An 11,325-nucleotide genomic window follows, 5' to 3' on the forward strand; every position below is an offset into this window, starting at 1 on the left:
TTCTCACACACACACCACATTCACACACACACTCCATTCACACACACCCCCATTCACACACACCCCACATTCACACACACACCCATTCACACACATACCCCATTCACACACATACCCCATTCACACACACACCCATTTACACACACACACACACAGGGAAGCTGGCATGATGGGGAGAGGCCAGTTCCAAGCAAAGGAGAACTGAAGGCCTAGGTGGGCAAACGTCTGTCTTCCCTGTGTGAGTTCCACACCATCACAAGGGGTTAGACCGCAGGATGGACTAACTTCATGGCATCAGTATAGCAAGGCAGCACAGGCCATGGTAAAGAGAAAGGCCTTTGAGCCACTCTTCACGGATTCCATTCTAGCTCCACCAACTAACTATAAAACTCAGTCTTGGGAGTTATTTAAATTATCTGAAGCTCGTTTCCTCATTTCCTCATAAGTTCCAACTATGGGCTGGGTGCTATTCTAATTACTTAGGATAACCAGAGAACAGATACAAAATCATTGCCCTTGTGGAACTTACATACTAGTTGGCAAACAGAAATTTGATATAATTTAAAAGTTACGTATACCATTCAACCTTCATAAGGAATAAAATTCTGACACACGCTACAACATAGATGAAACTTGAGGACATTAAGTCAAGGGAAATCAGCCAGACGCAAAAAGATAAATATTGTATAATTTCACTCATGAGGTACCTAGAGTGGTCAAATTCATGAAGAAAGTTGAATAGTGGTTGCTAGGGGATGTAGGGAGAGGGGAGTGGGGAGTTAGTGTCTAATAGGTACAGAGCTTCACTTTGGAAGGATGTAATGGATGGATGGTGGTGACAAAGTGAATGTACTTAGGCTGGGCGCACTGGCCGGTAATCCCAGCACTTTGGGATACCGACGCGAGTGGATCACCTGAGGTCAGGAGTTCGAGACCAGCCTGCCCAACATGGCGAAACCCCCGTCTCTACTAAAAGTACTAAAAATTAGCCGGGTATGGTGGCACACACCTGTAGTCCCAGCTCGTTGGGAGGCTGAAGCAGGAGAATCACCTGAACCTGGGAGGCGGAGGTTACAGTGAGCCAAGATTGTGCCACTGCACTCCAGCCTGGTGACAGAGTGAGGCCCTGTCTCAAACAAACAAACTTCTTGATTATTACATCCTTAATGTGGAATGTTAAAACTGCACTGCCCAAAAAAGAAATATTAGAAAACCGACAGGTTAGTATCCTCGCCGTACCAAAAACAAAAACAAAAAACCGAAGTGAATGTACTTAATGCCACTGAACTATACACTTAAAAATGGCTATAATGGCAGTGGCACATGCCTGTTGTCCCAGCTACTTGGGAAACTGAGGCAAGAGGATTGCTTTTCCCCAGGAGTTTGAGTCCAGCCTGTGCAACACAGCAAGACTCTGTCTTATAAACATTTTTTTAAGGTTATGGTAAACTTTATGTTACATATACTTTATCATAGTTTTACAAAAGTGTTATATAACGTGTTGGGAGATAAGTGCTATGAAGAAAAGAAGTAAAGCTGGCTCCAGGGGCTTATAAGGATGCAGTTCACAACTGGGTGGACAGGGTAGGCCTTACTGAGAAGTTGGCATCCATGCCAAGGCCAGAATGAGAGGAGAGAATTGGCCTTTTAGACATCTGAGGCAAGAGTGGGCCAGGCAAAGGGAATAGTCAGTGCAAAGGCCTTCGGATAGGTACATATCAGCAGGTCTGAGGAAGAGCAAGGCCAGGAGGGCTGGAGTGAAGAGAACGGGGAGATAGAATTAGGAGATGAGGCGGGAGTGGAAATGGAACTCCCGAAAGGCCATTGTAGGTGCCTTGGCTCTAGTTCACAGGATCGAAGTAACTTTGAGACTTGGTTGATACTAAAATGTCAAACAGTGTTTGGGACACTAAGTGCTATAATAATCACATCAGGGAAGCCCAGCAGGAGAGTTGGCATGCATAACTAATGCAGGCCACACCAGGGGAGCTGCGGAAAGCCCTGGGCTGGGGAGGAGACCTCAGGCCCAGCTGTTGCAGCCTCCCCATGGGACTCTGCTTGACACCTAGTCTCTCACACAGTGGCCTTGAGAACTCCAGAGAAAGTGACTGTCAAAGTCTTTCTGACTTGGCCAGGAATGGTGGCTCACACCTGTAATCCCAGCACTTCAGGAGGCTGAAGCAGGAATATTGCTTGAGGCTGGGAGTTTAAGACCAGTCTGGGCAACATAGCAAGACCCCATCTCTATACGTGTGTGTGTGTGTGTTTTAATTAAAAAAAGAAAAAGGGGCGGGCACAGTGGCTCATGCCTGTAATCCCAGCACTTTGGGAGGCCGAGGCAGGCAGATCACGAGGTCAGGAGATCAAGACCATCCTGGCTAACACGGTGAAACCCCATCTCTACTAAAAGTAAAAAAATTAGCCAGACATGGTGGCGGGCACCTGTACTCCCAGCTACTCAGGAGGCTGAGGCAGGAGAATGATATGAACCCGGGAGGCAGAGCTTGTAGTGAGCTGAGATCACACCATTGCACTCTAGCCTGGGCGACAGAGCGAGACTCCAACTCCAAAAAAGAAAGGGAAAAGAAAAGTCTTCCTGGTCTCAAGAAGAGGATTTAAATGTAGACTCAGAACAGGGGCTGCCCTGAGGCCCAGGAGGAGAGAGGGCTACATGGCTCACAAACCCTGACAGACCCAGTTTCTTCCTATACTGAAAGGAAAGGGGGTTCCAGGTCTCCAGGCCTGGCCTGAGGAGGGGTCAGGTGGTATGGATGGGGAGGTCTGGCCAGGCATGGTGGCTCCTCCTGCCTTTAATCCCAGCACTTAGGGAAGTAGAGACAGGAGAATAGCTTGAGCCCAGGAGTTTGAGACAAGCCTGAGCAACATAGCCAGACCCCATTCTCCACAAAAAGGAAAAAAAGTTTGCACACCAGCCTTCAGCCCACAGGCCATCCCACGTGCACGCATACACAGGCACCACCAGACACAGAAGCACACGCACAAAGGCACCTGCTAGATCGGAAACCGGCCTGAAGGGCCCCCAGCGACTTCCCCAAGCTGGCTGCCACACCTGCCCAGCAAGAGTCACTCAGTTCCTACACGCCACAGGGAGGGCCTGCCCACCTCCACCTCTCCTGAATCTGTCTCCTCAGGGAACAAGAGCTCCTCATCAGCCTTTGTCAAACACTCCATCCTCTGCTTATAGGCAGCTGAGCAGCTGCTGCTGAGGAACCCAGTGTGACTGGGAGTAACCCGGCCTTCAGCCACCATGCCTGGGAGTAGCCGCCTCCCATTGGCTGGGCCTCATGAGGCGATGTGGCAGCAGAGCCTCGCCTTCTACTGGCTGCCAGGGAGGCGGGCACAGGGCCAAGTCTCCTGGGCTGGCGCCGGGGGAGCCCTGAGCAGCCTGCACAGGTAAGGCAGGCTGTCCTGCCCCCGGCCCTGAAGACTGGATCAAAGGCTCCAACCTGGGCCTTAGCCAGGGACTGGCAGGATTGGGGTGGGTGGGGGGCCTCGTGGGAAAGGAAGCTGTAGTGGGGGAAGGGGTTGCGGGAAGAGCTTTGAAGGCCGGAGGCCAGGTATGGGCGCCCCTGGGGCAGGAAGGCGCCCACTTAAGCCTGGATGGGCTGGAGATGAAAGGGGTATGCCCCCCCACGCCCTGAAGCAGGATGTCCTGGAGGGAACCAGAGTCCCCGCCTGATAGCCTATCCTGTATGGCTCCCCTGCTGTCTGATCCGTGGCACCACCTCCCCCTACTTTGCCCCACAGCCTGAAACTGAGTAGCACAGGCTTCGTACCAAGGGAAAAGGTAATTTACGTCATCCAAGGTGCCAAAGGTTATGGGTTTGCTACCCCATTCCGGGTACTACCCCATCCCCTGCTCTGCCAGAAGCCACCCTGAAGGGGGCCAAATTATATGTCACTGTGCTGTTGGATGGTGCCACAGGGAGGCGGAGATGCAGCAGGCTGGGCCTGAAGTCCAACTCCCAGCCCAGGATTCTGCAGTTCACCTGGTGTGGCCCGTACTAGGGACCACATGCCAGCTCTCCTGTTGAGCATCCCTGATGTGGTCATCATAGCGCTTAGTGTCCCAAGCACTGCTTGGTATTTTAATATCAACTTATTTAAGTCTCAAAATTACATCAACCTTATGAAGCAGAATTCAGCCAGGCACTGTTCTAAGAATGTCAAAAATAATAATAATAATAATCCAGCACAACTCTGTGAGATAGACATAATTAATATCCCCATTTTATAGATGAAGAAACTTGATACTCAGAGATGTGAAGTGGCTCAGCTCTAAGTAGAGAAATTGGGATTTAAAGCCAGGCAGGGGCCAGGCATAGTGGCTCACACCTGTAATCCTAACACTTCGGGAGGCTGAGGTGGGAGGACACCTTGAGCCCAGGAATTCAAGGCCAGCCTAGGCAACATAGTGGGACGCTGTCTCTACAAATAATAATTTTAAAAGATTAGCAGGTGTAGTGGCACGTGCCTGTAGTCCCAGCTACTCGAGAGGCTGAGGTGGAAGGATCACTGGGGCCCAGGAGTTCCAGGCTACAGTGAGTTATGATCACACCACTGCACTCCAGCCTGGGTGACAGAGGGAGATCCTGTCTCAAGAAAAAAAGGAAGAGAGAAAGAGAGAGAGAGAGAAAGAAAGAGAGAAAATAAAATAAGCCCAGGCAGGCTGGCTCCAGATTACAACTGCTTAACCACTCTGAAGTACTACCTCAGCCACTGTGGGAAGTGATAGAGTGGGAGAATTCAGAATTCCAGCTTCACCAAGGGGAATGAGCGGACCCTGGGAAGGAATGAGGCCTGAGCTGCCCAGCCTAGCACTTTGGCTGGCCTGGAGATGGACTGGCTGAGCATGCCAGTGCCCATGCTCAGGGTAGCTGATGCCTCGGATGGGGTTTCGACACCCTTGGACTTTTAACTCCTTCTCCTCACCCCCCAGCCTGTGACAAGACAGAGAGAAGGAACAAGGAGAGGATATGCTGGAAGTCCTGTCTTGTGCCACCTCAGAGGAACATCTTCTACTCACCAGGGCATAAGGCGACCCAGGCAGGTCCAAGAGGATTTGCTGATGCAGAAGCCCACCAGGGGGTCTGTGATGGCATCCCAGGCTCGGCCCACAAACAGGATGATGGAGGCAGAAAAAGGGCCCACCTGGAATGGGGAGAAGCAAAAGACAACTTCCTCATCCTTCTACTCACCTCAGCTCTCACTGGTAGGCAGAAGCAGAGGCTTCCTTCCTATCTCAGCCAGGATCTTGTGACCCTGAGCTGCTCCCACATGGACCTTACACATCTTCACTTGCCTTGTTAATAACGACAATAGCATTTCTCCAATAACAGTAGCACCGGGTGCCTCTACAGAAGCTTTCCCAGATCTGTCCCCTTGATTGCTTCCCTCCGCTGCCCTTGAAAACATTCCCATCAATTCAAATGAATCCACAAACATTTCCTTCCCTCCCTCTCAGTCCTGAGCCCCTGACCACCTGGTATCAGAATGAGCATTCGCGGGGTGAACACAGTGTGCTTCAGTGTCCCCGTCTGTATAATGGGAGTTATGAGCTCTACCTGACAGATTCAAGCTCTATCTTGGATGTGGAAAAAGAAGCCTATAGATGGTTTTTAAAAAGGGACTTGTCACTAGCCACTCAAGCTATCCCCCTCCCTTCCCCCAAACCCCCTAGGCCCTAAATACAGACTCTCCAGACTCCTCCTCATCCATCAAAGCCCTGCTACTGCTATTTCTCCGGAGAGTGGGTATTCTTCCCCATACCATAGTCTCCCCAGTCTCACCCCCCAACCCCAGCTCTAACACCCACTACAACAGGTTTATACTTTGACTGCAGGGTCCTCATATTTATACCCCCACTCAAGGCCCAACCCATGGGAGTTACTCAAAAATTAGCTGCTGAAATTTTTTGCTCTTTCTGGAGCTCAGTATTCCCCCTCTGTAAATGGATGCAACTAAGACTCGATGCTTGCCAAGTTAGATGCTACATAGAAGACAGCTGGTGCAGGAGCTCCGGTAGCCATGGCTATTCTGCCTCCCACTCTCCCATCCAGACAGAGTGAATTCTCGGGATGCCAGGCTTCTGGCCAAGGCCTCTCAATGCACAGAATAGCCCAGTTTCACCCCAAGTACCCCTCCCAGTCAAAGACCCTGTGTCCTGGGGCGTTCTAACTTAGCCTAGCACCTAAGCGCCCCTCTGCTCCTCAGGTAACGGTGGGATGCATCTCATCCACAAGCCTGGCAACAGCCACCACCCCCTGAGCCAAGCCAGCTGGCTCCCTCCCAGACAGGGACACAGTGTGCCAGTCTCTTCTAAGAACAGCATCCCCAGCGGGCCCCATGCTCCCTCATCCTACCGCCTACCCCTTCAGGCTCTGTTGCTCTTGCCAGGCAAGGAGGAGTTGCCAGACCTTTCCAGCAAAGACTCCTGGGGTGGAGAGACTCCCCTCCTGGATACCTTCCGGGGTCTTCTCATTTCTTGCCCACTGACTCTGAGAGGCAGCAAAGTAGGGATTTGAGGTCCCATTTCACAGATGGGGAAAACTGAGTGAACTGACCCAGGGGTGCATAGTCTTTCCCACCTCAGGATGCTGAAGGAACCCTCGAAGGCTTAGACCACTCACCTGAGCCACATCCAATAGGTAGATCTGAAGGAAGAAACCCAGGGCGCAGCCTGTCACCTGGTAGGGGGCTCCCCCAAGTGCATAGCAAAGCTTGCTGCAAACAGACAACTGTTGTTTCTTCTTTTTCGGTTCTTTCTGGGAAGAGGAGGAAAAGATGAAAGGCCCAGGTCCTGGCCTCCATCCAAGAAGGTTCCACAGGAAGGACCGTCCCTCTGGCCAACTCTACCAGAACAAACAACTCCGCTTTGACCTGTTCCTACCCAAGAGATCCCACCTTTTTTTTTTTTTTTTTTTTTTGAGACGGAGTCTCGCTCTGTCGCCCAGGCTGGAGTGCAGTGGCGCGATCTCGGCTCACTGCAAGCTCCACCTCCCGGGTTCACGCCATTCTCCTGCCTCAGCCTCCTGAGTAACTAGAACTATAGGTGCCTGCTACCACGCCTGGCTAATTTTTTGTATTTTTTGTAGAGACGACGTTTCACCGTGTTAGCCAGGATGGTCTCGATCTCCGAGATCCCACTTTCTGCAAGAGAAAGGTGTTCTCCATTCTTAGGAACCTGGAAAAGGGGAATCCATACTTGTGTGAAAGTTGCCCCTAAGCCACCTCCCTCCTGGAGATTCTAAGGAAACTTATCAGCCCACCATCCCTAAAGAACTCCTCCCAAGGCCTCAGCCACTGCTCCTTTCCAAGTTTCAGGGGAAGCATGCTCCAGCAGTGGACCTGTCCCCACCTGGCACCAGCTGCCACAACCTGAAAATCCGCTTGCTGCCAAGAGCTGGCTGAGCCCAGCCCAGGCTCCCGCCCTGCCTCAGAGACAGGATCCACCTGCCTACTCCTGGTGAGTGCTCTAGAGAGCTGTGGGGGCCCGGCCCAGCTAGCTGCAGGCACAGCTGTTCCACCTATCCCAGAGCATCCCTGACCACTATAGGCAACCAGAGCTTCAGGCAGACCCAGGAACCGTCCTGCCCTCCAGCTTCCCGACCCATCGCCCTCCATCCCCGAGCTCCTAGAGGACCTTGGAGAGGGAGGAAAGGCCTCCAGGCCTGAAACCTCTCCGGGTGGGGCACTAGGGAGGTTGGGTTGCCCAGGGAAAGTAGATATTACTCATACATAGTAACAGCATAATTGCTCACCCAGCTCCTTCCAAGGATCAGTTAATAAAATTAAAAGGAAAAGGCAGTCACCTCCCACAAATGTATCTATTGCCTGAGATCCCTTTCTAGGGGGCCGCCTCATTTTATTTGGTCCTTCAGTAAGTCCCCAGGGCTGGGGATGGGGTCGATGGTCTCGATGCGCAAAGCACCGTTCCCGCGCGAACATCCACATTCAGACAAATGCTTGAGGGACGCGGCTCCTTTAAGAGCAGAGCCCTTGTTCTTATGAATGAACTTGAGCGGCCCTAACCGCAGAGTAGAGGCGCAAGCGTACGTGGGTGAGGTGGAAGGTAGGGGATGAGAGAGATGGGGAAGCAAGCGGAGTTTCCCAGATTTCTGGAGTCATTTCTGGCGTATAGGGTGGCAAGCCCCAGCCGCTCAGCACGGAAGAATGGAAACCGGCTAGGCAGAGCCGGAATCACATGGGGCTGCCGGCAGAGCCTCTCCGCAGAGCGCGGAGTGCGGGTGAGCAAAGGGGGGCGACGGCGCCCACAGCTTTTCTCCGTCACCCCCTGCCCCTGGCACCCCCAGGTCCTCTCTGGCCCGTAGGCTTCCTGTCCCTGGCTATCCCAAGGGCCCCCTGACCAGGCTGACCCCCCGACGCTCCCGATCCCCTATTTCCGCCTACTCCCTCCCCTCGCGCTCCACGCGGGGTGCCGGGCCCTCACCTTCACCTGGGCCGGGCGTTCAGTGGCTTGGAGGATGCTGGTGGGCAGCAGCCCTGCCGCGGAGCCACTCTCGGCGCCTTCTCCTTTGGCCATGACCCGCGGGCCACGCCGCCTGGCCGGGTCGACGGGATGCTCCTCTGACCCGCAGGCCGCCTCTCCTCCCAAGCTCGCGTCGTAGCAGCCTTAGCCACAGTCGCCGCGCGCTAGCCAAGCCGGCTGGCAGGCGAGGCACGCACTCTGCTGCACACCCCCTCCGCGCCTCTTATAGTTCTGCCCAGCCCTCTCGGGTGCGGCCAATCCCCGAGCCCCGCTGCCCTGCCTCCAGCCAATCCCGTCGCCCGCCTCTCCCCCGCCCTCCCCGCCTCGGCCGGCGGCTCTGTGCCACCGAGCCACGTTCTCCAAGCCCCGGAACCGGCATCTGCCTGCGCTGGCTCCTAGCAATCCGAGAAGCAGGCCGCGAGACCTCCCAGACACGCGTGAGGAAACCGAGGCCCCAGGCTGAAAGTGATCTGCCCGAGGTCCCCGATCTGCCCAAGGTCCCCGAGGTCCCCAAAGTCCAACTCTCCCTGAGTCGGGCCTACCACACATGACTTCTGACCGCCAGGCCTAGGAAAGGTAGGGGCTCTGAAGCCCACTTTAAACCCTGGAGTCAGGGAGTGTCTCCTTCTCCTTGAAGCCTAGAGGATGTACGCTAACACTTTCCCTCCCGATGCCTCTCTCTTATCCCCGAAGACACACCATTCCCCTGTCCTGCCCTTGGCATCCGGGCAATAGGGAGAAAGATGAGGCAATCCAGAGGCTGCCCCCCTGCCGGCAGGGAGCTAAGCCCGGGCTACACCCACTAGTACACTATGACAACAGTGGCCTTTTATGGATAGCTTCCTCTATGCTTAATATGATCTCTTTCGGCCCTCAAAAACCACCAAGTGAGGGTGGTACTATTATTATCCCCATTTTACAGCACAGGAAAGGGAAACATGGAGAAGTGAAACAACTGTTATGTGGCAGAGCCAGGCCTGAAAGGTTTTGTCCGATTCCAAAGCAGTTGCTCTCAACAGCCCTGCTCTATCCCTCTTAGCATAAATTACAGAAGGCTGAATGGGGTGTATGTGTCTCCCCAACAAGAAGCCCTACAAGGCTCCAGAGGCACTGAGGGTTGAAACAGGGAAAGTTTTGAAAAAGACAATGCCCAGAAATGTGGTCCTCAAAAGAAGATGGGAGGGCATTAGTTTGGAACGGAAGGCAGGCACAGATGCCAGAAAAGAACAGTCTTTAATTCCAGCTCTGAGTCCCTTATGTCAATGTCACCCCAGTCTTTCCAGTTCTCTGATTAGTGAAGGGGCTGCTGGAACTCTCAAAGGCCACCCACTTGGTTCCTGTGCTCCTTAATGTCAGCCTCTTTTTTCTTTTCTTTAAATCTCCGATTGCAGAGAGGAGAGGTAAGGTATATCTGCCCCAGGATGGTCACACCGTGCTCCCTCATACACCAGCAGATCCCATCTGGGCACACAGCTCTTGGCCATTGCTGAGCAGAAGAGAGCCAAAGTAAGGCAGTGGAAAGGGAATGGCTGGCTCCATGACTCCAAGCTGTGTGACACTGTTCTGTCTCTTTTCCCCTCTCCAAGCTTGGTTAGCTAAGGTGTACTCTACGATCTCTTCCAGCCCCCAGATCTTCTCTCCCACAGAATCACATCATATCACAAGTAATCTGTATCCCCCTGGTCGACAATGAGCTCCTCGGGTAGGAACCACATCTTTTTCACTTCTGCATCCACACTAACTAGATTAGGGCCTGAATTATTGTGTTCAGTGAATGAATGTTCAGTCTTCCCCTGCTAAGGTACAAGCACACAGAAGCCCATCAGGAAAAGCCCTAAGTGTCTCCATTTACTAGCTGTGCAGCTGACCCTGAACAACTCAGTTAACCTCCCTGTGTAAAATGGCGATATTAATAGTAGCTACTGGCCAGGTGCCCTGGCTCACGCCTGTAATCCCAGCACTTTGGGAGGCTGAGGCGGGTGGATCACGAAATCAGGAGTTCGAAACCAGCCTGGCCAATATGGTGAAACCCTGTTTCAACCAAAAATACAAAAATTAGCCGGGTATGGTGGGGCGCACCTGTAGTCCCAGGTACTCAGGAGGCTGAGGCAGAAGAATCGCTTGAACCCAGGAGGCGGAGGTTGCAGTGAGCCGAGATCGTGCCACTGCACTCCAGCCTGGGTGACAGAGCAAGACTCTGTCTTTAAAAAAAAAAAAAAATTAATAGTAGCTACCTAATAGATTTGTTTTGGGGATGAAACAAGAAAATGGCACAGGAAAAATTTAGCACAAGTGCCTGGGAGCTGAAACTGGGCTAGTCCCCCTCCTGGCCTGATTCCAGTCTGTCAGTGTAGCAACGCAAGATTCCAGATATGGCCTGACCAAGCCAGCACAATAGGCCTATTATTTTTTCCAGTCTGGACGCGACACATTGTTAATGCAGCCTAAGACTGCTGGGCTTCAGAGCCTTTCTCTCCCATGATTAGTTCCCATCAGGTTGTGGTCAACTAAATCATTCAGATCCTTTTCACCGGAGCTGGGGTCAAGTCAGGTCTCTCCCCCATCCTCTGCTTTCTGTAATGTCTTGAAGCTCACAACAGAACAATGTCATCTTGCTTATTCCAGCCTGTCGAAATTGTTGTGGATGCTGGTTCTATGGCTCACTGTTTTCTCTCACTCTAAATTTAGATCCATCCCTTGCAACTTCAACTCCACCAGCCATGTTGTTGGTCAGGACAGGGCCCCATAATACAGCACTAGAGACACTCACTGTCACCACTAACTGAATCAGGGCACCATCAATGCAACAGCTCCCA

At 52.7% G+C, this 11,325-nt stretch overlaps 1 protein-coding gene across 4 annotated transcripts in view; it reads right to left on the reverse strand.

The window, feature by feature from the left end:
• MFSD2A (major facilitator superfamily domain containing 2A) overlaps positions 1–8,742 on the reverse strand; it is a 14,427-nt gene extending 5,685 nt beyond the window's left edge. The window contains exons 1-3 of one of the 4 annotated variants that reach the window (XM_011955232.1): positions 8,471–8,742; positions 6,651–6,674; positions 5,048–5,172 (exon numbers count right to left, since the gene is read on the reverse strand). In XM_011955232.1, coding sequence (XP_011810622.1) covers positions 5,048–5,172; positions 6,651–6,674; positions 8,471–8,563 — 242 coding nt within the window. In that variant the 5' untranslated portion in view covers positions 8,564–8,742. Of the gene's footprint in view, positions 1–5,047; positions 5,212–6,650; positions 6,786–8,470 lie in introns of all 4 variants that reach the window. The other 3 variants (XM_011955231.1, XM_011955230.1, XM_011955233.1) reach the window with 3 other exon arrangements.
• Positions 8,743–11,325: the final 2,583 nt, after the last annotated feature.

Source organism: Colobus angolensis, unplaced genomic scaffold, assembly GCF_000951035.1.
Source record: "Colobus angolensis palliatus isolate OR3802 unplaced genomic scaffold, Cang.pa_1.0 Scaffold4, whole genome shotgun sequence".
Lineage (NCBI taxonomy): Eukaryota > Metazoa > Chordata > Mammalia > Primates > Cercopithecidae > Colobus > Colobus angolensis.